A 24,514-nucleotide genomic window follows, 5' to 3' on the forward strand; every position below is an offset into this window, starting at 1 on the left:
GAAGTCCCACTTGTCCATGCACAGTTTCTTATATTTTGCGCTACCTCTTTATGAACTCGATGGTCCTTGCTCTGTAGCAGCAGCATCTAACAGACGATCAATAAGAACTGATTTATTTGCTTTCCCTGTCACCTTCAACTTGTAGTTAGCCAGTATTTCCTTTAACTTGTCCATTTTAAACTCTTTTTCTATGGCTAAAACAAAAAAAAATAAAGCTTACATCATGCAAAGTGTAACAATTCATATTTTTATTCAGTAAAGTCTTTTGATACAATTTTGTGTATTTGTATTTTCGTAGCTGTTTTCTTAATTTAAGTTTGTGTTGATATTGATTCGCATTAAAAAATTTACAGGCATGTTCACGTTCAACGACGAGTCCGTGGTTTGGGGTCTACATAGCGGGCATGTTTAGCAAGTGTCTTTATCACAACTACGGGTTACGCCATGCCATGTGGGGGGAAATTGGGTAGCAATGCCGCAGAACACAGAACCTGCATTGATATATAAATAATCGGAATAATAATAATAACAGGTAAATTTTCTTGTTACATATTTAGAAAAAATATTGAACAATATACAATTACCTTAATGGTACTAATTTTCACGGTAGTTATTTCCGCGGATTTGCGAAAAAATCTCGGGTATAAGTTGCCGTGATTGACGTAAAATTATCGTAAAATTATTAAGGTTGGACCAAACGATTTTTAATTGACACTTTCTTTTTACATTTAAAAATAGAATACTTTACAGCATACATTTTAACGATGGAAAAGGGTTATGCGGGTGAATAATTTCAGGGATATAAATACCCGCGAAAATTAGTACTATTAAGGTACAGTGGAATCACTCTAAAGCGGACATAGTCTAAAGCGGACACCTCTGTATAACGGACACTTTTTTCGCACCAAATGACATTTTTCCTTGAAAAAGTTCCGTGTAAAGCGGACACATAAAAAAAACACTTAAATTTTTCATCTTGATTTCGTACATTTTTTAACTTTTTTACTTACAATTTCTAAAATCTCGTATAGAACTGGAATTTCCAGACCATAACCAGCCCCTCTGTTTATACGCTTCCATGTGACTCCACATGTTATTTTGCAATTGGCAATTTTTGAAAGTCGGCGGAGGATTTTACTGAGATTTTTAGGGACATGTCCAACTGCACGTCCCTTAGAAGTAATCGCCAATGCAAATTCGTCGTGCACGTTGCCTTCTTTGTGAATAAATGAAAAGTTTTCATCTCCAATATCCGATGAAGAATTGACTGTGGTCGAAGAAGATGATCGTGAATTTGAAGCTCTTGTACGAGAGTTCACATCTGAAATATCTGCTGCAGAGTATGCTAATTTCGACGAAAACGTTCAAGTATTGTTGACGAGAAAAGTCAAGACATGCTGTCATTAGTTACGAAAAAAGTGGAGGATCTCCAAATATCAAAAAGAAAACAAACTTCAATCTGAGATTTCTTCCAGTAGATTATAAAATACAATGTATTTGTTTATAATTTGTATATAAAATAAAAGATACAATGTAATTTGTTAGTTGATTATTGCTTTTGTTTGTATAAAAGTAGAGCGTATGAATAATACAAGTTCACATTCATCAAATTATATGTCACATTTCCTTGATTTGAAAAGTATAAAACAAAGAAAAAACGTCAAATTTTGCTCTGAAAGTGATTTTTGGATACAATCTCTATAACGCGGACACCTCTATAAGACGGACACATTTTTTGCACCAATAGTGTCCGCTTTAGAGTGATTCCACTGTACTATTACAAGAACTTCATCGTGATGTTCTCCCGGACCACCCTTCACCTCTGTTTCAACCATGCTTTCTGCTTCTCCTTCCTCCATTTTGTTGTTGTTTATTTTGCTCAAACTTTATTAAAGTCAAAGTGTGATAATTTGCTGACCAGATTTATTCGTATAACCTATTTTGCACAGTCAGCTATCGCGCACATTAATTACGTAGTCTCCTTCTTTCAAAAAGAAAAATAATGTTGAATAATTCTGCAAAATCAATTTAGGAGATACATGTAAGAAGAGCTAGAGGAAGAGCTATCAGATGGTCTAAACCATTTTTTTATTATTATTAATAGATTTCAAGGATTTACTCCATAAGTAACCCTCGGACATCTGACAATAAAATGTCAGAAGAATTACCTTAGGGAAGAAAAAAATATGCGCCAGAAAAGATTGCGAATTCATGGTCAACAATATCGTAAATTGTGGAACTAAAGATTGCGAATTGGTGACACAATCATGAAATTTAAAATTGCGAATTTACCAAAATGATCCATGAATTTTTCCACGAAGTCGATTAATAAATATTTTTCATCTTGCTCATTAAGCTATCTTCCCTTAAAACTTTCTTTTGATGCAAATAACGAGGGTTTCCCCTGTAAACCTTCATAACAAAAATAGCTCTTCTTTCTTGGAAATCGATGAGATTATATTGCGAATTTTATTTTTTTTCTGGAAATTGCGGAAGAAAATATTGCAAATTCCTTAATTTGTTCCTTAATCCGCAATCTTCTCTCCCGCAATAATTTCTTACTTGAAGGTACCTTTTACTTCCCCTGAAAATTTTTACCGTTTTTCATTGAAAAAAGACAAAAGGAAGAAATGTTGTCTAAGTTACTGCTTGTATCATGTTAAAAAAAGTAATGTTTTGTCACTGAAGTTTTTTTGCGAAGTTAAAAAAAAAACCTGTATATTTTGTGGAAACCATTACACAGGATAGGGTGTAATTTAATCATTTTGGACTTATGAGGTCACCATGGGTGTTTGGGGTTTACTTTATTTAAGACTCCTTCCGCCCACTCTAGCTACCTATAATAGAATAGAAAATAGGAAACAACATTAAACATAAGTGAGTTGATGAAAAAATACCACACCTTCTTTAGCAATATTTCGAACAGGTCCATGTTTTATCCCATTTTTCATTACAGCTTCTACAAGGGCCTCTTTTTTCAATGTCGAAAATCCAGGCAGTGGTCTGAGTATATCTCTTAGTTGTTTGACAGTCTTTTCTTCAAGCTTTTTCTTTAGTAACGTATTTACGATGACTATAACACAAACAGGTTAATCAATACATTCCATAATTTTTTCTTCTAATTAAAGTATTAACAGTCAAGTCAACCCTGTTTCCAAAGGCATTTTGCCTTTATGATACGGCAAAAGGTCTGAGAACGAGGATTATTGAATCTTTTTCGTTAATAACGTACACACCGTGCGAAAAGCTTCAAGTCATTTTTGTTTTATATTTCACTTATTCAAATAATTAATATGAAAAGTATTAACTTACCATCCACACCCTTTTTCAAGTACGCCCCTTCCTCAGCCAACTCATGCTCCCTTTGTTGGGCTTTCATCGTAACGTTTTATGCACTCAATGCGAATATGTTCAGGCATCTTGGCGCCATTTATTAAGTCGTAGATTGGTTCAAGATCTTCTATCTTAATCTTCTCCGTACCAGAAAAGTTGCTAAATGACACTTTTTTAAATCCTTTTAAGAAACAGTCCTGATGGTACCTATTAAAAAAAGTTCTTAGCAACTTCGATCACAGTATTCTCTTTCCCTTCTAAGAAGGTGTAGAAGATGAAATAAATCTAAGTTACAAAAAATAGACAACAATTTAAATGATGTTGGGAAAAAATAGTGGAGGGATGAAAGAGAATCTATTCTAAATTCATTTTTCTTCATCGTTTAGGGTACTCTAAAAGAATAGGTATAAACCATACCATCTTTTTGTAGGTCTCTTTCCATTTCTTGTGTGCTGCTCAACTTCAATTCCCAATCTGATTTCATAGGACGATATTTTTCTATAACAGTGATTACACTGGGATTGACTACTTTTGGCGTATTCCACAAAGTATTCCGCTAAATATGAAAACTGTAGATATTAATACGGGCCGTTCGTCTAGACATTCCGTACATAACATTTCAAATTAGGCGTATTATAAAAGAATTTGAATTAATTTGACCTCTCTAGGCAGAAAGTTTAGTCCAAATTAAAGAAATTACTCAAAACAAAGTGATGGACCAATAGCAATATTACAGAAAGAAAGAACTTGATTATAAAATAATTTTCGGATTCAAATATAGAATATAAGTTTTCTAAAGAATGCAGATTAACGGAAAAGTTAAATTTAAAGGTAGAAGTTTTTATGTTTGGTACTTACTGATATGTTAAATGGAAAAGCAGAAAGCATGGTTGACACAGAGGTGAAGGGAGGTTCGTATGGAAGGAATGCAATGTTACTCTTTGATATGTCGTATAAATTCTAAGGCACATTCCATAATAGAAAAAAATGATCATATTGCAACAACAAAATCACACCTTTCGTTTCTTCTATTTCTTCCAATTTAATTTTGTGCTCAGCGACATCTTCCTCCAATGAATCGAGCCTTTGGTCAGTCCTGGTTTGATATCCAAGCATACGCTCATACAATTCTTCATTAGATTGTTTAATCAGTGACATCAGGTCCTTCATCGACTCTTCTATCGACTCTTCCATGTCTTCTCTCAATACATTAATAGATTTCTCCATAATTTCTAACGCTTCTTCTACAATTTTAGGTTGTTTTTCCATCGCATCTGAGATTGCCCATATCGATAGCTGCAACTGTTGTAAATTCTTTTTATTCTTATCACTTTGTTTACCAAAAATATCAAGTTGGGATTGCATATGAGCTAGCTTAATTTCTGTCGAATCATCCAAACTTTTTGTCTTAAGATCAGCAACAGTTGAAATAATTAACCCTAGATTTGACAAAAGGGTTGTCAAATCCTTCCACTTAGTCTCAAACTCAGAATCAGACATGGTAACTGCATTTTCTCCGGCATGTGATAAATCGTTTCTTTCTTTTTTTAGTTTCTTTAGCCATTTTTCCATATCTGGTGTTTGTTTGTTTTTCAAACATTCAAGGATGACATCCGTAATAAGGGTTATGTCGAAACGCGCGATCTTTGTCTTTTTGTCTTTTGGGAATAAAATTGCTTTTTGATCATGAAACTTGCAAAAGTTTTTTGGTAATTTTTTTTTTAATTCATTGTACAAATCATTCTCATTCTTGGGTAAGCCACAATACGTTGGGTTGAGTATAATTTCTCTGCAAATTTTAAGCCCTCCATGGTGAACAAGCACAAGAAGACGAATATATTTGTCATAATCATCAAAAGAAGCCATTCAAACTCTATTTCTAAAAATATATAAACGTATAGTTAAACAATAGAGAGAATCTTTCTTTTACATTCAATGACAGATTAGTAAAATTGGGTGTACAACCAGTTAGAATCTCATAGTTCATTAAGAAGTAGAAGCATAGTTTAAAAGATTTAATAGATTGAGGAATGGATTTGCCGATTGAACAACCAAATTAGAATGTTGGTTGTTAATACTTTTTAGGTAAAAAATACAGCAATCATTTAATTTAATTTAGTAATTCAGAAACTAGTCATTACCCATTGCAAGAACCAATGGGAAGTCAGCTGATAAGGCCCATAGCAACCGAGGAGCAAAGGGGGAAATTGCTCTTGAAGTGCATGCATATTGCTGATCCCTCAAAATAGTGGCCATAAGAAATATATCACAGTTAGGTTTGAATTTAAGATGTGATTACCTTTTTGTTGAAATTTTGATGAAAGACTAGGCAAAAAATGCAGGTCAGTATAAATTCTGTTTAGGAAAGGGTCAACCAAGAATATCCTCTTAACAATACAAGGAAATTTTTTTGAAGACTCCTTAAACTGCAGTTCCAGAACCAAACATGTTTATTAACCTATAGAGTTTTCAAAAAAGTTTAGCTCTATTTACTCTATTATCGTATGCAAGATTGCTGTATATTTCTGTCAAATTTGTACCCTACCTATGGTCTCCGATATTTTCACTACAAAGCAGTGAGTAGGCTCTTACTACAACAATTTTAAATAAACAATTAAAATTCCAATTAAAAAAATGTAAAAATTAAGTTGTTTATAACAGGTCTGTTAGATAGATAGATAGATGTGCATATTTTACATGGCTAGTCTCACAATTATCAAGGGATATACCCTGTCTGTTATTTTCAGGAGGGGCCTGGGCTTAGATGGAGAGTCCTAGAGCATTTATTGCTTCTTTTGAGCTATGCAGACCCAATTAGTGGGGCCTGCGCTCTACTAGACAACTCCCGGCAACATCCAACAGCCCACAGTGTGTCATCTCCCCCCTCACATGGCTTGGGTTAACCCAGGGCTATAGTAACATTCACTCGCCCACGTTGAATAGCCGTCAAGAGGAATCAAACACCGGTCTCCCGCACAGAGTACGAGAGCTTTAACCACTAATATACAGCGCCACATAGTTCAGGCGAACAGATTTGTGGTAAATCTATACTTTGTAAATCTATACTTTGTATGTTTCCTATTTCCATAACTTTGTTTTTGGTGGAACTAATACTAAACCTGAGTTATTAAATATTGAAAAAATAATTCTGCATGTCCTGGCTATATCCTGCAATCTCTGGTTTACACCAATCCTGCGTTGATTTTACCTGATCTTGTTATCAAAAATGGTGAAAAATGCTTTTCCTTGCATTATAACGCGTGTCATATATTGAATAATGATCCTAATTTTATTGGATTCCTTTCTCATGGATAGACTTTGTACACATTCTTGTGGATCAACTATCATGGTCTGTCAAATATATATTTTATAAGGTGGTCCCTATGGCTCACTTCTCTTCTTAATATAAAGAAGAAGAAGAAGTATTTATTCTACAGCAATAGCATACATAAGGTAAAAGTCAAATAAATATCAAATTTACGAAGAAAATTAGGCTATCACTGTAAGGAGACCAGCATTATTAGCCTACAGCTATTACAAGATGCTGGCCACCCTTAATATACAAAAACAAAACAACAAAACAAACAAACAAAAACATATGCACAACGCAGTAACATATTAAAAGAAAAACAAATGATGACAAACTCAGCAGTACAATGAGAAAAGGAACTGGATCGGAGAAGAAGTTAGTTTAGGAGAGGTGAGAGAGACTATTTGAGTTGAAGAAAAGGAGTTTTGCACAAAATTCCATGAATAAATGGACTGACTTCGAATAGAGTTCAAGCCAAAGGATTTAGTTGAACACTTTTCTTCTTTCCTCCCAAATTCTCTCTTTCAAAGTGAGAAGCACTTCTCTTCCATAAACTCAAAAAATTCTCAGATCAAATTTTGGTCAGGAATATTGATTGAGCTGAATTTTGATAACTCAAGTTTTTAAATAAATGACAACCCTCGTCCCCAGGCATTTTTGCCTTTTCGAAATATAATGGATCATGCTGTTTTGTAAAAAAATGTTTAAAAAGATTTACTTTGTCATCCGTACATTTTTATATCATCCTAAACTAATGAACTATTGTTTTTAACCTAAAATTCTAGCTTGATATTTTTATAAAGCACATTCATTATAATAAATAAAGAAAAAACATGTGATTTGCTTGGTTGATTTTGAGGACTATGGGCAGCCATTTTTTTGCCATTTATTGTGTCTTTATCGTATTGTATTGTTATCAAATTAATTACTCTGCTATTGGTCTAAATTGATTCGTGGTATTATTTTATTTATGCACATGCTTTGGAACCTGCTACAATAAGCTGTTTATAAATCGTGTTAGCCAAACATACTTCTTGCGAAAACTATGGGTGTAAAATTTCTGACCAGATTTTACAATTCAGTTGTGAAGACAAGGTTTAGGGCCACATGCACAGAAGTGTTAGGTGCATAAGTGTCAAAATGCAGAAGAGAACTGTTCAAACTCGTCCCCAGCGCCTTTTGTCTTTTTACGTTCAGTAAAAAAAAAGAGACAAAAGGCGCTGGGGACGAGTTTGAGAACTGTTTAGATCATAGAAGAGAAGTGTTTTTAAATTGGAAGAGAAGTAAGCCATAGGGGCCATTGTAGAAAATGATGGGATAAATGAATTAAAGAATATGTACCTGACGATATGTACACCTAAATGAAACTGTTTACTGCAATCTTGGCTGCAATTATCACTAAGGCCTTACTATATATATGGATATACGAGTCGGAATATATTTAAATTGTATCTAAGTTGGCCTAAACAAATGGCATTTGTACAGTTATAATGACAATTGTACTTAAATACCTGTTATTGGCTATCGTCCTTTCCCTGCTGGTTGCCTGGTCATTATTCACCACGGTTACTTTCACTTTCATTCGTTAAGCTGAAAGAAGAAGCGCATGCGCAATACATAAGGAGGAGGGTCATATCAGAAAGACAGATTCATAATGGTATCCCTTTCACGTGAACATAGAGAGTTCGTCTAACAATTTCCAGCAATTTGCAACAGTGCCCGTAAAAAGAAAACCGGTTTCCATATCAAATACTTTATCACATCAGTTATCTTGCTACCTAAATGGCATCACCAGATCAAGCTGATCCTGAACTACAGAGATTTCTAGCAGTTGAGGGACAAAAAGCTAAATTTCAACAGCATGTGCACAATCTAACTGAAATGTGTTGGGAAAAATGCATCGATAAAACTGGAGCAAAATTAGAATCTAGACAGCAGTCTTGCTTGAGTAACTGTGTCGAAAGATTTATTGATACTTCAAATTTCATTTTAAACCGATTATCACAGAAAGGAGGTTAAATATTAAAATTTATTTTAGTTTGGCTAACTTTATTTTTTCATAGCTTTTTTTACCGTAGAACTTTTTGAATTTTATAAGTTATCTAGCTAGCTGGTTTTTTAAAACGACTAGCTACCAATTGAATATAAAACGTTCTACTTTCGAATTAATAGTATTTTATGAAGTTTGGTAACAAATGTGCATGAGACTTTTTTGGAGATGTGACTTTTGTAAATCATTCCTTATTTTGTGACTGTGACACTTTTTTCAGCTGGCTAGTGAGTAGCTAGCTTTATGTGTAAATGCTACTTAGGATATGTATCTATGTTCTTGTGTACATCAAGATTTATTTAAAACACATATGGAACTTTTGCTTTAACCATTTCAGAAGTTGAGTCAAAAAGGGAAACCACTACACATCTGGGAAACGGTTTGCCATTTGGGAAACTGTTACCCTAAATAGGCCAGAAATACGGTAATGGCTTCTCATTAGGGAAACCACCAAAATAAAAAGGAATCTGCGCACAAGCTGGTTAAGAAGCGCACTAAAAATTTTTAACCAATAGAAAGGGAATATTTTCCCGCAAATTTTCACCAAAGGAAAAAAAATTATCGTAGCCTCTTTTCGCAATTCCCTGAAATGGTTCTGAGAATGGGTAACGGTTTCCCAAAAGGGAAACCCAAATTAAAATCAAACAAGAAGCCCTGGGGGCTCCAAGAATTTCCGCGCGCTACCAAAATATTTGATGAAAACCTGCTAATTCGTTGTGTTATTGTGCCAAACATTCGAAGGGGTTCGGTGCATGAACCTCTGAAGATAAAGCACACCACTGACATTATATCTTACAACAAACGCAAACAAATCGAAACGTGTCATTAAACTCACATTTTAAAAGAAATTGCTAACAAAAAATACAGCCTATCATTCATGGTTGACAGTCTTGCGATTGAAACGTTTATGGTCTTAAACGGCATTAGTTGACAAAAAATCAAAATTTTGATGTGACCATCATTTTCAGCATACTTTTTTTATTAACTGTGTCAATTTTTGTCGAAAATAAAGCAGTTTTAATTTTTGGATAAATTTGGCCTGAAATGACATTTAGGTGACAAAAAATCAAACTTTTGTACCATCATCATTTTCAGCATACTTTATTTGTTAACTGTGCCAGATTTAGCCGAAAATGAAGTGGTTTTAATTTTTGGACCAATTTTGGCCTAAAATAGAATTTAGGTGACAAAAATCAAAATTTTGATGTCACCATTATGTTCAGCATACTTTTTTTGTTAACTTTGCCAATTTTTGTTGAAAATAAAGTAGTTTTAATTTTTGGACCAATTTTGGCCTAAAATGACATTTAGGTGACAAAAATCAAAATTATTATGTCACCATTATGTTTAGCATACTCTTTTTGTTAACTGTGCCAAATTTTGTCGAAAACAAATACCAATTTTGGCCTGAAACGTCAATACGAGACTTCCCAGTAGTTAAGGAGCTTGGGTACGAAGTTTACATCTGTGACTGAGCAAAGTGAAATCCCATGGTCGATTTTTTCTCAAAAAATGCTCCGAAAGAAAAAAACGACGGTTTTAAAGAATTTCCTACGCCTTCGGGCGCGGAAATTCAAAAAATTAGTTTAGAAAACAGTTTCCTATATGAAAAACCATTTTCCTATATGACATGGGAATTTCCCTTAAAACGGTTTCCCAACCGTTTCCCTTTTAGTGTCATCTCCCAAACTGTTACAGGCTGTATAGCTAGCTATCATTTTATCCATTGCAAAAGATTGTTTCCAAAGTCGGAGAAATTTTGCTCTTTTGGGGAATTTTTGTCAAAAAAACTTCTAGAGCTCTAGAAAGTCAAGATTAAATTCAGTATTCTAAAGGTTTTACTGTGTAATTTTTTTCCAGCAAAAGGTTGTTATAGTAAAGCTTGTTAGATAACTTGGTAACAACTACTTTAAAAAATATTTTATTACTCGTTAAACTTTGTGCTAAGACTTATTGTGATTTTGCTTGATTCTTCTTCTTTTTCGACATAGACTACCTCAAGTTTAAAAAACAGCAAATGGATGCATACACAAAGTTATATATATCACATAAAAAATATTTTTACAAGCGCAAATTCTCATCATAAATAGAAAGGGAAAGGCTCAAGGTAATTTGCTAAATCTGAACTAATGAACTACACTTTGCAAAGTTAAAGCCGGATCTGTTTGCAAACGTGACTTTCTCTTTTGGATTAAATAGACCTTTTCAATTTTACTTTGTTTCACCCAACTAAAATGTGGCTCTCACAAATTTTCTGAGGACATTTTTTTATTGCTGTGGTTAATATTCATATTTCTCTGTAACTAAACCCATTGTTTTTACCCTAAAATCCTAGTCTTGAAGCATTCTTATTCGTATAAAAGGAACAGCGTGTATAGGAGTTGTGGAAAAATAACAATAGAATCTTTATTTTTTAACGAAAAAAGCGAAAGTTTTCTAACAAATACGGTTATTGTTACACAAAACTTATTATAGTTTTCTGTCTTAGGGCGTTAACCAAATTTATCTCTGCTGTTCAAAAAAACTCATTATGGAACTTTTAAATTGATTATTTGGCAGTAGACATTCTATAACTTGAACACCCACCGAAAATTAGAATTTGTTCGAGTTTTAATATACTAAGGGAATTAATTTATGCGAATTTTAACGAGTTTTTGTCAATTTCGCGAAAATTGGTTGCCCTGAAATTTATTGAAAAACTCCCTATTTGCAAAATTTCCTTTTTCTTTTTAAGAAATGATGACATTAATTTCTTTTGATTTACTTAGACTTTCAACTTTAAGGAGTCTTTGTTTTTTCCTACGTAAACACCATTGAAGAACGGTATAAATTGAGAAACAAAATGTTAAAGGTTGCTCAGATTTTGCGACATTCAGAGCAATTACTTTTATATATTCAGTCCCGTATTTATATATCCAGGCAAATAATTTACATGTTCAGTGCCGTTTTCAGTGAAGTATTTCATAGATTCAGTCAATTTATATATACGCGTTTTTTTATTATTTCATAGAAAATGAGTCTCGAAAACCCAAAAATCTTAAGAAAATCCCCAGCCTCAGTATGTTAGATCCAATTTTTGGAGATTATCTACAGTTCTAAAATCACCATAATTTCAAAACACTGCAATATCAAATTTCTTTTTTCTAGTCGAATACCGTAAATAACCCGGGGCATTTATTTCAAAATATCTCCCAAACCCTGGAGCGCTTATTAGGTACGGGGCGCTTAATCTGTCATTTACGGTAAATAAAATACATAACTGTAACAGCATGAAAATAGTTCAATTCGAGAAAGTCAAAATAGAGGAATAAACATTAAGAAAATATTTATGAAAATTTCAGCCTACCTTAGGAGTACTAATTTTCACGGCTATTTATTTTCGGGAGTCAAAAAAGTTTTACTTCGCCGGTATTAATTTTCGCGAAACGAAGAAATTTTGATTTTTTGCGAGTATTAATTTTAACGAATTGTTCGTAATTCGAGTTTTCGCGGGAATTAATTGTACGCTGTGTGTGTCTTCGTCAAGCACGAAAAATAAAAAGAAGGCGGAAGTTCGGTCAAGAGACATTCGAGACATGTTTGGGAAGAAAACAAACGATGTGATAAAGTTGTAGTCGATTAGGTTTTGGGAATATATGCGTGGTATTTTTAAGGTTGTCTTGTTTATCATCTCTACCTGATGAATTTAGCTTTTTTCGCGAGTAATAATTTTCGCAAATTTCAATTGAAAAAGAAATTCGCTGGTATTATTTTTCGCGAATTTAACAACGCGAAATATTTCGCGGGCATTTAATTTCGCGAATGGTCAAAAAACGCGAAATTCGCGAACAATGTACCCGCAAAAATTAGTACACCTAAGGTATTCAAGTATTTTGCTAAGAAAATTGAGGCTCGAGTCGAAAAACGGTTTTCTTAAATAAAAACCCGTGTCAACCCGTAAAATAAATTTTGCAAAGATGAATTTAAATCTAAAATAAATGTCAAAGTTAAGTTAGAAATAAAAACAAAATTCAAACATAAGTTCAAAGTAAAAGTCATTATAAACTGATGACACTATTCGGCCAGCGACGTGTCATGGTCCAAAAAAAGTGAAAATACAAATTTATCGTCTAATAAGTTCGCAATGAAAAAAATTGTTGTTGCCGTAATTTCAAAAGATATTACAAAAGCCCTGGTATTGTATTGAAGTCGAGTCTTGGAGAATATACGTGAAGATGCTGAAGGTTTGAAAAAAAAGTAAAAATGTTTAGGTTTAACTATCCAATTTCAACTGTTGTAACTGTAATATATAGAACATGCTTACTATTTTCAGTAAAAACAAAACAATAAAAAATTACTACTCCCTCCCTACCCAGTGTTTATTTATTCTTATTTATACCACGAGGTCAGCTGGTGTGAAAAACCGAAAGCACGAGGACAGCTGGAAATGGTAACATGAAAAAAATTGTTATTGTAAAAAATTTGACGGTACCGAAAAATATTGCGACACTCATCCGCCACGACGTTGGCCGAGCAGTGTCATCAGTTGAGTTTCAAGTTTTAAAATTAAAATCATTTCAAATTTTGTTTTTACTTCGAAATAAAATTTGACGGTACCGAAAAAAATTGTGACACTAATCGGCCACAATGTTGGCCGACAAATGTCATCAGTTGCGTTATAGAATAAATTTCAATTTACATTTTTCCTTCTCGAATTCATTTTATGCGTTGACACTCATCGGCCACCATATATATTCAAGTGTCATATATAATTAGTCAAGTAAAAGAAACGAGTTAGTTCAGATCCTAGTTCTCGGTTCTGCTTATTTGGTTTTGCTTATTTGCTTATCATTTTAAGATATTTGCTTCGATTTCGAGACAAAGATGGCAGGCAACACAAACGAAAATATGCCTGTACCTGATGTCTCTGAAGAAAACATATAGGGGGATAGTTAGAATAGGGGCTATCAAAACTAAAGAACAAAGTGCTGAAAACATGTATATTCACTGAATATAAAAAAAAATTACTGAATATAAAAATTTTCGCTGAATGTTGTTGGCTGAACACTATTTTATTTCACTGAATGCATATCACACTCTAAAATAAAAAAATGTTCACTGGATTTTGTACCATGTTTATGTCATCAAATACCTTTTCCGCGAAATATTTGACTTGTGTGCCAAAATTAGCTATAACTAAAATTAATTCCTTTAATTAGATAAAAGAGAGATTTTTAAAAGTAAGCGGGAATTTTTATTGAGGGGTCATACATTGGAACCTACTTATACCGGACACCTTTCTACAACGAATACTTCCGAGGAATAGATAAAATAGCGGTCAAAATATCAGAACAAAGTCTCGTGTGGCAGACACGCCCCGCAATAGCGAAAGTTATTTTACGGTCTCAAGTTACATTACCTATCAGAATTATCTCTTCATAGCGGCAGGCTTAATAATGAATCATCATTTAAACATTTTAACATATTTTACGTAAGTCTTGGCAAAAAAAAGAAAAAGGTTTTTATGTGAAGTTTTGTATCTTGTTTACGTTTTAAATCCAGTTAAACGAAGTTTTTTCAGTAAGCGGATAAGGAAAAAAGGGACAAGAAAATTAAAAAAGTTTAACTTGACGGAGTTATACTGTACCTTAATAGGGAATACAATTCTGTTATTTCGAAAATGAAAAATAGGTTACTTTTAAAATTCGCGAAAAAAAGATCGTGCGTGTAAACGTGATAAAGAAACGTTTAGTTTGAGTTGAAATTGTTCGACTTTCTGCAAAAAACTTTTTATTTTTTGGAAAATGGTCCAACAGAATACGCTTTTTGTCATTCCGTTGGCTGTAATAAATTTCCACTGCTTTTCAACGTGCACAATAATACAAAATCGTAAAAATTTGGTAATTATTTTCGATATTATTATTAATCAGTTTATGATGATGACAGTTTCTTGCACACTAAGTGTTTCTATAACTGGAAACCACTGTGTCTTCACAAATATTCCGATAATTCAGTTCACGCAAAGTCAGTAGTTATGTATTGTTGTTGTTGTTGTTCTTTTTATCTCCAGTCTGCTGTCTATTAATCTTTTCTTCAGAACTTATTTTATCTAGCGGTATAATGCATATTGAATTTCGAGCTTCTTTGATCTTCCACCAGCGTCCAAGTCTGTGTTCTTGGCCCACTCCAGCCACCAAAAAATCACCATTGCTTGAAAATTTTAGAGAGTTGACAAACCCAAGCTAAGAATAAATCGAAATTTTAAACAACGCAGTGTTTACGACAAGACTTATGAAAACATTTTTGTTTATTTACTGACTGCATACGACAAAATCTTCATTCACTTACTGACTGGTTACGACATAATCTTCGTTAGCTTACTGAGTGCTTACAAAAACATTGTCCTTGAATTACTGACTTACCATTGGGATCGAATGAATTTCTTTCACTGCTCGGAATGATTTTTCACATCTCCATAATTTGATGCACCCATCACATGAACCTGCTAACAAAGACAACTCAAAAATAGCTCAATCACATTTACGGACAAAAAATAAGTAAAGAACAAGCATGAAGAACAAAATGTTCGTCTAAATTAAAATACCCGTCATTTGTCTTTAAGAAACTAGTTTTGTAAAAATCATCCATTTGAGCCTGAAATGTTTCTTAAGTTTTTAGGCATTTTGAGACACGTGTTTCTTAAATTCGTGTTTTTTATGCTATATGTAACCTTCTTTATTCTTTTTGCTCTACGATTTCTTTCTTTCTTTCTTCTACGTTCTGCGGAATTTAACCAAGCTAGATTCGTATTTCGTGCAACAAGTTTCAACAGGCTAAAATTCGTTTTAAAAAACAAAATAAATCAAAAATTGTTTTTTTTTATTGCTTTTTACTTTTCATTTAGGTTTCATAAAAGCAGTGTTTAAAAACCTGGAGTCATTTAATAAGCTTTCTTTCTGTTTCGAGGTTACATATTTGCTTTCATTTCTATATCATTCTCTTATTTGATAATATATTACAGTATTCTAGAAACGAAATCTTTCTTGTTTTGTTTCCAGATAATAACCATCGGGTAGCTCAGTTGGTTCAACTCCCACTCAATCCATCATTTTTGCAGCACTTGGTAAGCTTATGTGCAGGTTTACTTATACTTACTTAAGTATCGCATATATGAAGTTGTTCCTATAATAATTCTATGCAAACTGGTTTTAATTTAGACATCATTAAAAATTCTTGCAATTTTTGTAACTTCAAAAATAATTTGAAAGATTTTTAAACTAAAAGGATTAACTGAAGAACCAATTGTTTAATTTAAAAGAAATTAACAAAATTTTTATTGGAAAACTAAAAGTAATTACCTGACGCCACTAAGTCTGTATACGGAAGACAAGTGACAGCTGTGATCCACGATTCGTCACAACAAGTGCGTGGTGATTCTGATTTCTTTTGATGTGCGTTCATTCTTAACGTGATTGGTTTTTTCTTACGCACGAAAAATACTGACAGTGATCTATAAAGAAAAGTGTAAGCTAAAATACAAATAAAAAAAGGAGAGCATGAAAGCATGTATCAAAGTGTAAACGAGAAGAACTTACCCATCGTCACCACCAGTTAAAAAATATTCTTCATTTAGCATTGTGATGCAATCAAATGATGAACCCCTAAAGTATATATTGACAATTGATACACAAAAAATCTTCCGCTACTCCATACACAAAATATATTATTATTCTCGCTGTCGAAAGAAGAAGCATAGCTTAAACAACAGTACGTTTTCACAACTGTAAACATAGAAAGATTAGCTTCAAATAACATCAAACACGACAAGCTACCTTATCAAGGGAACAAATTATGTGCGGAAAATTTTTTTTGCAAAATTTATTTTTGCGGACTTAGTTTTGCAGATTTAGCTCAAATCCGCAAATTTTTTAAAATTTGTTATCAACAAAAATTTCTTCTGCAAAATTTTCTATTTCTTATATCCACATTAATTTCTGTCGCAAAATTTCTTCAGCGTCGCCCAAAAATTAATTTACAAATTTCGGGAAAAATAAAATATCCGCAAAAAATTGTCCCCTTAAGGTATATGCTTCTTACTTCGACGATTGGAAGACAAGTTGGGATTCTTCTGGTATTTTCCAAAGATGAACTGATCTATCTCTTCCTCCACAACTAACAGCGTGATCACGATACAGACTATCAATCCCCAGAACAGCATCTTCATGCCCATACCTGTGAATAGCTAGAGATGTTAAACCCTACACACAGTATCCTTGGAGAAACAAACATAATATCCACATACAGTGTCTCTACATATGCCATCTCATCTAAACTCCACACTTTGATTGTTTTGTCGTTAGAAGCACTGAAGAGTTGATGCTTTCTATGTTGAAATGCCAAACCCTTCAAGAAAAATAATTATTTATGTTTCACCTAAGCAAAAACACCACATTAAGCAGCGCAACCATATGAAGTAGGAACAACACTTACAGAAATATTATCACGGTGACCTTTAAATGTGTGTAACCAAGCAAGAGTGTCAGGATTCCATATGAGTACTAACATATCTTGTCCACCACTGGCCTAAATCATTACTAACGAGTCAGAAATAGTAATCAAAACAGATCAGCTAATTTAAAATTAATACACTGCAACTTACTAGAAATTTAAAATCAGTGGTTAATGCTAAACACAGCACTTGTCCGGAGTGGCATTCGCTTTTTGGATCTTTTGTTTTTGCTTTGTTCAATATTTTCCCCAATTTAACACCGGATGTTACATCCCCTAAAAAGAGGCTAAATTTATTTTTAACTAACCTCTTTTTCTTTCATTTTGTAAAAGCTAGAGCTAAGCTCGTGTTAGAATAAATGCTCTTTAAATAAAAAGACCTGGACACACAATCTATTTGAGTAGAAATACATGGAATTTTTAAACACAAGTTCGCCGGACAGTGTTTTTCAATTAGTAACACATAATTCATGTTTGGCTAGATCTAGATTGCCATTCCGTCAATTCAAATTCATTCAGAATTATGTAAATTAAGCTCTTTCTTAAGGCTGGAATACACTATTGTTTTTCAATGATCATTTTCCAATTATCATTCAAAAATGACAGTGTATACAGGAAAAAATGTCATTTTTTACATTCTCATTTCCAATGATCCTTAAAAATTAAAAGTTAAACATGTTTAACTTTTAATTTTTTAATGACATTTTTTTTCTATTGTTTTAAATCGAATCTATTGTTTTCGCACACGTGTTTGTTGCACGCGATGTAATTAGGGCGTAAACATAGTTAAAAACAAAGATTTGAACAAGATAATGAAGACGCAAGAAGCGATTGAAAATTTTATTGAGATTTGCAGAAGCCAGCCCAGTTTGTGGGATATCCCACATGATAAAAACTTCAAAGTTGCGGCTAGTTTGACTTGAACACGAATTGGGTCTCGTTAATGTGTTGTTTTTTTCTCAATGTCAACTTTTATGAGATTAAGGAGCTTAAAAAAAATATTCAGCGGCTTCTTAAAAATTGCGTATACTCTTGGTATTGTAGTATTGTAGATGCCAAGTTCAGTTTGCCTATTTAACCATGGCTTCACCCATACACTTCTGTACTTTCTTTTTCTACGTTTGATTTGTCATTTTAACGTCATTGTAATGTATCATTGAAAAGTGATCATTGAAAAATGATACTGTATTTCAGCCTTTATGGTACTAAATATTCAAATGTTAAAAAAAATTGTAGTCCAATATTTTTTTTTACTGCAATGGAATTCTCGTATTTAAAAGAACATACCCCCTCCCAAAGCCAATCACTTTTATACATACATTTTATTATAGTTCCATCTTTTGATGCAGAAAAAATGTATTTATTATCATGTGACACAACAACACATGTCACAGGTAGCTGGTGTCCACGCAGAATCTTTATGTTTTCCATGTTGGGTTTTATCTAGGTTAAAAATATTCTCAAATTGAAACTTCATTAAGCAATAAAACATTCCTTTTCAAGTTAAGTTAATCTGCACATCAGCCCTGCAAGCAGTGCAAAGAGGGAGGGTGAAGTAAGACTGGCATGCAGCAAGCACGAAGTCGTGGGTTTAAGCAGTCCTGTGTATTCACGTGGGCATTTTGCATTGCTGACATGAAAGTTGAGCTACATTGATTTAAGGACAGCTTTTTTATGATGTCTATATATGTTCCAAGGTGGGCATGTCGAGAAAACGCCTTTATAATGCAACAGAACCAACTTTGTTTTGAAGAATGTGAAAAGAATTAGGCTAAAAATCGTGAGAAAAAAATTAAAGTTGAGTCTTTAATTCATCGTTTTTTGTAGAAATAGAAAACCAATTCTCTCCATTTTGATATGTTACGTAGAATCCACATCTTAAGTTATTTCTTGAACTTGAAATCTCAAAAACTTTGCCGCACTAAGGGAAACAAGGTAAAAGTTGCCAATGAATAGGAAGAATAATACGTCTGCAAAAGTTATTGAGTTAAATTGAGTTAAATTCCTGAAGGAAGGAGAATATAACCAACCCCTGAAATGCCTCTAATCAGTGTTGCCAACCTCATCTCCTGCTGACTTTTAGTAATTCGGATTCACAAAGTTTACAAATTTACCTATATTTACTACTTGCATATTTTTACCGTTGTTCTATTAAAATTACTTTTTTACTTACTGTATCAGCAATGAATTTTTCAAGATGGCCAGCATCTTCTAGCTATAAAAATTTTTTTTTTAAAACTTATTACAGATTACCTTGTTGCAAAAATTAGGGGTTTGATACAAAAAAATTCACATACAACATCTTCTTGCAATCGATGAGCAATGGCTTCCTTGTCAATGTCTTTATCAAGCTGTTTATCCGTTTCTAAAAAAATAATTCACTTTAGCCTCCCCCACTAAATTAGGATTGTCTGACCTTTTGAAAAAAGGAATTCAAGGAGATTTCTGGAGATCCCAGAATGTTTCTTCAAATATATTTGGGAGAAATTCAATTTTGAAATTTTTCCATTATTTTTAGTGAATTTTTGTTCAACATTTTAGAATATTTTGAGGATAGATTTTTGCTTAAAAACATGAGTATATTAAGGAGCCTCATAAAAAATATTTAAACCAGATCAGTATGAAGCAAAGTCGTTTTAGAAGAAAGGAGGAAGTGGGAGTTGGGGGATGATATAATATCTCCTTTATGGATTACATGGTTTCAAAATGGACTGCGTAAATGGTAAAATTATTTTCAAACCGATGCCAACCTAATAAATCTGAAGTAATTCAAATATATGTACACAATTAAATTTTTTAGAATATCAATGTCTTAAGACACACAACAACAATGCCAGCATTGTGAAAATGAAGATAGACTATTTACAGCTGACTGTAAGATTGAAAGCTTTACTTTAAGCTATAAAATTTTCAGAAAACTAAGGAATTTAAATATATATTATAGGCAAGTGGTGGTTCTCATGCCTAAGCATTAATTTACCAACATAAGACATGTGATTTACAGCATGCTCAAATTATTAAGGCGTTCAACCACAAGGTAGGTTTTGTAGTTAAAAGAAACAGCTTCAAATCTATGGATGATTGATATTTGCTGTATTATCTATCTCAGGCCTTTGCGACAGTAAAAGTTCCAAAATTTTGCATAGCCTTCTTTGGTTCGCCTCTATAAAATCGAGGGACAACTTAGACCATGTTCACAGGTTGCAGATAAAGATCTAATATTAAATAGTGTGTCTGTCCACAAATAACTAACCCTATTTGATATGCGAAACGGAATGACTTTATTCTTATAAAGAAGATAAGTGTTTTTTTAGGAATTTCTAAGAGAGTGGTAAGCCCGTTAATAAACAAAAATAAATTGTTGTTTATAAGCCCATACCTTCATGTTCAAGTTTACTTATATATTCTTTTGCCAGTCTTAATCGTTTCTCTTGAGCTGTTTCATCTTCTGATTCTGATTGGTTAGATTCAAGTTCTTCAGCACTGAAAAGATTAAAATACTTACATTATGAAGTTTAACAAACTAAAATTAAAATTAAGAAAATATAACAGTAATAATAAAATAAAATATACCCAGACAAATCTGAATCATCATTGTCACTGACAACTTCTTTACTTTTCTTCTTTTGTCGTACCTTTGCAAAATAAAATAAAAAAAGCAAAAAATATTATTTGAACCAGTAAATACATTAAAACATTAAAACCTGAGAATGCTTAAGGTTAAAACAACTCAATACATACTGCTATTGGAGTTTTTCCAGCATTTTTCCTCTTTCTATTTTTACCTCCTTTTAAAAAGAAACCAGCCATAACTGTACTAATGATCTACAAGCATAAAGATAAAAAATGGATTTTATTTCATCATTATAAGTGCTACAATGTAGAAGAAAACTATATACATTTATATATATATCAAAGGGCACAAAACAGGGCATGCTGTTTTTAGGTCTTGAGTACACACTTTAAATCCAATAGTGGTTTTGCAAAAGTTCATTTTATTTTTATGATTTCTGCCAAACATATGCTTGTTGAACATAATATGAGGAGATATCTGCTAAAAAAAATTTGCTGAAGGTAATTGCAATATATATACATTGAATTTTTACTCAGTTTTTCTGATGTTTATGTGTTCAACTGATATGACGGTGCAGATACTGCTTTATTGTTTTCTTATTTTGTATATTTTGACAAACTGGACACATAAGCAAGCAAAATGCAGAAAGAGACTGACTAGCAACAAGTATATATAATATATCTTATTAGTACAAAAATTGTACACAAAACATTTTGCTCAAAAATGTATATACACACCTCTTTCCCTTTACTTGTTGGAAATTTATGTACATTACATGCAAAAAATTTTTGCTGTGCGAACATTAATATGCCTAAAATTTAGTAAAAGTTACATAGCAATGTTTTTATCTTCATATAGGGGAGTTGATTTTCATTAAAGATTTAATGCCAGCGTTTGTTGTAAAATAATTTAAAAAAAGAGTTTAGAAAAAGTAAAGGGTATGAAGTATAAGAGGCTTGAAACAGCAAAAGGGTCATTCAATTCTTGGATTTGTTGAGCAGTTTGCTAAAAAACATTACATTGAAGAAATTAATGATAAAATGATTATTTATTAGTTATTGTTTCCATAAAATGCAAAATTTATACAATAAAGACTTTGGAAATAATTAATTTCGCATGGGTACTTGAGCACATGCAATCGGGTTGGCAGATGTGAAACTGCAATAAAATTTCCCTGAACATTATTCTTGTGTATGAAGGGTGACATCACATCTGGGGACAAACAATACACAGGGTTAGAATTAGCAGTTCACAATTCGCGATTTGCGAATTGAAATGCCATTTTTGCGAATCACTTCGCAAAAAAATGGTAAAATTGTGAATGTAATATTTTTGTATTTGTTGTCTTTTTTTGTGATATTAAAAATTAATCATTCATTCTTTTTGTTTGCTGTGTTTCCATTTAATTCTCATGTTTTGCTTGATTATTTTATGCCAGGAGAAAAAATAATAACCCTTTCCGTTAGCGTATTTCACTTGTACATACTTAATGAAGTTTCGACTGAAAATATGTGAGCAAGTTTCCTAACATTTGCTTCTGAAAAGCCGTTTTTAAGATCGAAAGTGCTTTTCTACAGAAAATCAGTGTTCTTGTTTTCAGCGCAGTTAGCTTTGAAAGGCAGAAAAATGTCAGAATTTACAGCCTTGTTAAAAACAGTAAATATATAAATGGCAGACTGAGTTAATTGCTTATTAGAAAAAGATTTAATAAATATTTAATAAAAAATATCTAATTGAATTTCCGCGCCCGAAGGCATAGGAAATTCTTTAAAACCGTCGTTTTTTTCTTTCGGAGCATTTTTTGAGAAAAAATCGACCCTGGGATTTCACGTTGCTCCGTCACAGATGTAAACTTCGTACCCAAGCTCCTTAACTACTGGGAAGTCTCGTATTGACGTTTCAGGCTAAAATTGGCATTTGTTTTCGACAAAATTTGGCACATTTAACAAAAAAAATATGCTAAACATTGGTCACCTAATAATTTTGATTTTAGTCACCTAAATGTCATTTTAGGCCAAAATTGGTCCAAAAATTAGAACCACTTTATTTTCAACAAAATTTGGCACAGTTAACAAATAAAGTATGCTGAACATGATGGTGACATCAAAATTTTGGTTTTTTGTCACCTTAAATGTCATTTTAGGCCAAAATTGGTCCAAAAATTAAAACTACTTCATTTTCAACAAAAATTGGCAAAGTTAACAAAAAAAGTATGCTGAACATAATGGTGACATCAAAATTTTGATTTTTGTCACCTAAATGCCATTTTAGGCCAAAATTGGTCCAAAAATTAAAACCACTTCATTTTCGGCTAAATCTGGCACAGTTAACAAATAAAGTATGCTGAAAATGATTATGGTACAAAACTTTGATTTTTTGTCACCTAAATGTCATTTCAGACCAAAATTTATCCAAAAATTAAAGCTGCTTTATTTTCGACAAAAATTGACACAGTTAATAAAAAAAGTATGCTGAAAATGATGGTCACATCAAAATTTTGATTTTATGTCAACTAATGCCGTTTAAGACCATCAACATTCAATTGCAAGACTTTCAACCATGAATGATAGGCTGTATTTTTTGTTAGCAATTTCTTTTAAAGTGTGAGTTTAATGACACGTTTCGTTTTGTTTGCGTTTGTTGTAAGATATAATGTCACTGGTGTGCTTTATCTTCAGAGGTTCATGCACCAAACCCCTTTGAATGTTTGGCACAATAACACAACGAATTAGCAGGTTTTCATCAAATATTTTGGTAGCGCGCGGAAATTCTTAGAGCACCCAGGGCTTCTTGTTATTTTTGAAACAATGTTTATTTTTTAAATTTTTTTTTGTACCTACGTACAGTGTTCTTTTTGTTTTTTTCAGACAAGCACACACAATTAGCAATTAGCATTTTCTTCTGAACGATATCAATGACCCGCTGGTGTCATATTGTTTAAATTCGTCCCATTGCATCTTTTTTAAACAAACTTTGTTTTACCTAAACTTTGTTTTCGTCAAATTCAAACAAAGAAAATAAGAAACAGCATTTAACTAGAAGACTCATGTTTGAAACTAACATATTTTTTGTGAAAACAACTTTAATCATCAGTATACTGTATTTAACTTGTGTTGTAATGTTCACAAAAACTGGTTACAGTAAGAAGCTCTGAAACAATAATTATATTTTAAATATTTTTTTACAGCATGCTATAAAAATAAACTTATTTCATTTTTGCAACATTATTTTGGCTATCGGACACAAGAACGTTGAAATTAAGAGAGTCGCTAGTTTAGACGCTCAGTTCTCGTGTTTGGGGGTTCACAAGTTTAAACATCCCCCACTTGTCTCCAACACAAAAAATAATAATGCAGGAAAAGTAAAGCTCACAGGTCACAAAAAATACAAATTCATGTCGAAAAACAAGTAGCTACTAATGAACAAGCCAATGGTAAATGATCTACGACGTTCCCAGGCCACATCTAGATGGTGGTTTACTTCATTACAGAGTGCCAATTTTTTGGCGAACCAACTTTACATTTTTCAAACCCTGATACACTTACCTGAATTTATTATATGACTTTCAAAGGAATATTTTAGGAACATTTGGCCAGTGTTGTTTGTCCCTAAACATGCAATAATCCTATTGGTTAAAAAACAAAGCCACGTGACTTTCTAGCAAGAAGAAATTGGACTATCAGAGATGCCAAGAGTTTCTAGCTCAGAGACTTATCAGCCCAGTCTTCGGGGTTCACAAATTTAAACAGCCCCTATAAAA

The 24,514-nt window shown here is 32.7% G+C and overlaps 3 protein-coding genes across 5 annotated transcripts; 1 reads left to right on the plus strand and 2 right to left on the minus strand.

The window, feature by feature from the left end:
* Positions 1-637: 637 nt before the first annotated feature.
* Positions 638-8,244, minus strand: LOC130655312 (uncharacterized). The gene is made up of 6 exons (XM_057458050.1): positions 8,155-8,244; positions 4,350-5,212; positions 3,751-3,889; positions 3,313-3,540; positions 2,903-3,073; positions 638-1,984 (listed from the first exon to the last, which is right to left on the minus strand). The coding sequence occupies exons 2-4, from the start codon at positions 5,197-5,199 to the stop codon at positions 3,354-3,356; spliced, it is 1,176 nt and encodes a 391-aa protein (XP_057314033.1). The 5' UTR covers positions 5,200-5,212; positions 8,155-8,244; the 3' UTR covers positions 638-1,984; positions 2,903-3,073; positions 3,313-3,353.
* A 40-nt stretch (positions 8,245-8,284) lies between these two features.
* On the plus strand, positions 8,285-9,002 carry LOC130655314 (mitochondrial import inner membrane translocase subunit Tim8 A-like). Its single transcript, XM_057458052.1, has one exon. The coding sequence runs from the start codon at positions 8,426-8,428 to the stop codon at positions 8,660-8,662; it is 237 nt and encodes a 78-aa protein (XP_057314035.1). The 5' UTR covers positions 8,285-8,425; the 3' UTR covers positions 8,663-9,002.
* A 5,365-nt stretch (positions 9,003-14,367) lies between these two features.
* LOC130655735 (U3 small nucleolar RNA-interacting protein 2-like) lies at positions 14,368-24,318 on the minus strand. Of its 3 annotated transcripts, none has more exons than XM_057458521.1 (15): positions 21,492-21,572; positions 20,922-21,005; positions 20,754-20,815; positions 20,560-20,663; positions 19,478-19,545; positions 19,354-19,395; positions 18,500-18,623; positions 17,332-17,456; positions 17,163-17,255; positions 16,975-17,075; positions 16,770-16,904; positions 16,268-16,333; positions 16,031-16,182; positions 15,095-15,174; positions 14,368-14,914 (listed from the first exon to the last, which is right to left on the minus strand). In XM_057458521.1, exons 1-15 carry the CDS (start codon positions 21,555-21,557, stop codon positions 14,705-14,707), a joined length of 1,512 nt encoding a protein of 503 aa, XP_057314504.1. In that variant the 5' UTR covers positions 21,558-21,572; the 3' UTR covers positions 14,368-14,704. The 3 variants fall into 3 exon arrangements, with proteins under 3 accessions (XP_057314504.1, XP_057314503.1, XP_057314505.1); XM_057458520.1 differs by having other exon boundaries at positions 15,095-15,177; XM_057458522.1 differs by lacking the exon at positions 21,492-21,572 and adding an exon at positions 24,300-24,318 and having other exon boundaries at positions 14,370-14,914; positions 15,095-15,177.
* Positions 24,319-24,514: the final 196 nt, after the last annotated feature.

The sequence above is a fragment of the Hydractinia symbiolongicarpus genome, chromosome 8 (assembly GCF_029227915.1).
Source record: "Hydractinia symbiolongicarpus strain clone_291-10 chromosome 8, HSymV2.1, whole genome shotgun sequence".
NCBI classification, from domain to species: domain Eukaryota; kingdom Metazoa; phylum Cnidaria; class Hydrozoa; order Anthoathecata; family Hydractiniidae; genus Hydractinia; species Hydractinia symbiolongicarpus.

Bases quoted from the DNA above. Each gene is read 5' to 3' on its own strand.
- LOC130655735 (XM_057458520.1), bottom strand. From the start codon at position 21,557: ATGTTCGCACAGCAAAAATTTTTTGCATGTAATGTACATAAATTTCCA. The intron at 21,006-21,491 runs GTGTGTATATAC...TTATGCTTGTAG, and splicing joins CAACAAGTAAAGGGAAAGAG to ATCATTAGTACAGTTATGGC. The intron at 19,546-20,559 runs GTATGGGCTTAT...TTATTTTTTTAG, and splicing joins AAGTAAACTTGAACATGAAG to AAACGGATAAACAGCTTGAT.
- LOC130655314 (XM_057458052.1), top strand. From the start codon at position 8,426: ATGGCATCACCAGATCAAGCTGATCCTGAACTACAGAGATTTCTAGCA.
- LOC130655312 (XM_057458050.1), bottom strand. From the start codon at position 5,199: ATGGCTTCTTTTGATGATTATGACAAATATATTCGTCTTCTTGTGCTT. The intron at 3,890-4,349 runs GTGTGATTTTGT...TTTCATATTTAG, and splicing joins AGAAATAGAAGAAACGAAAG to CGGAATACTTTGTGGAATAC. The intron at 3,541-3,750 runs GTATGGTTTATA...TTTTTTTAATAG, and splicing joins AAGAGACCTACAAAAAGATG to GTACCATCAGGACTGTTTCT.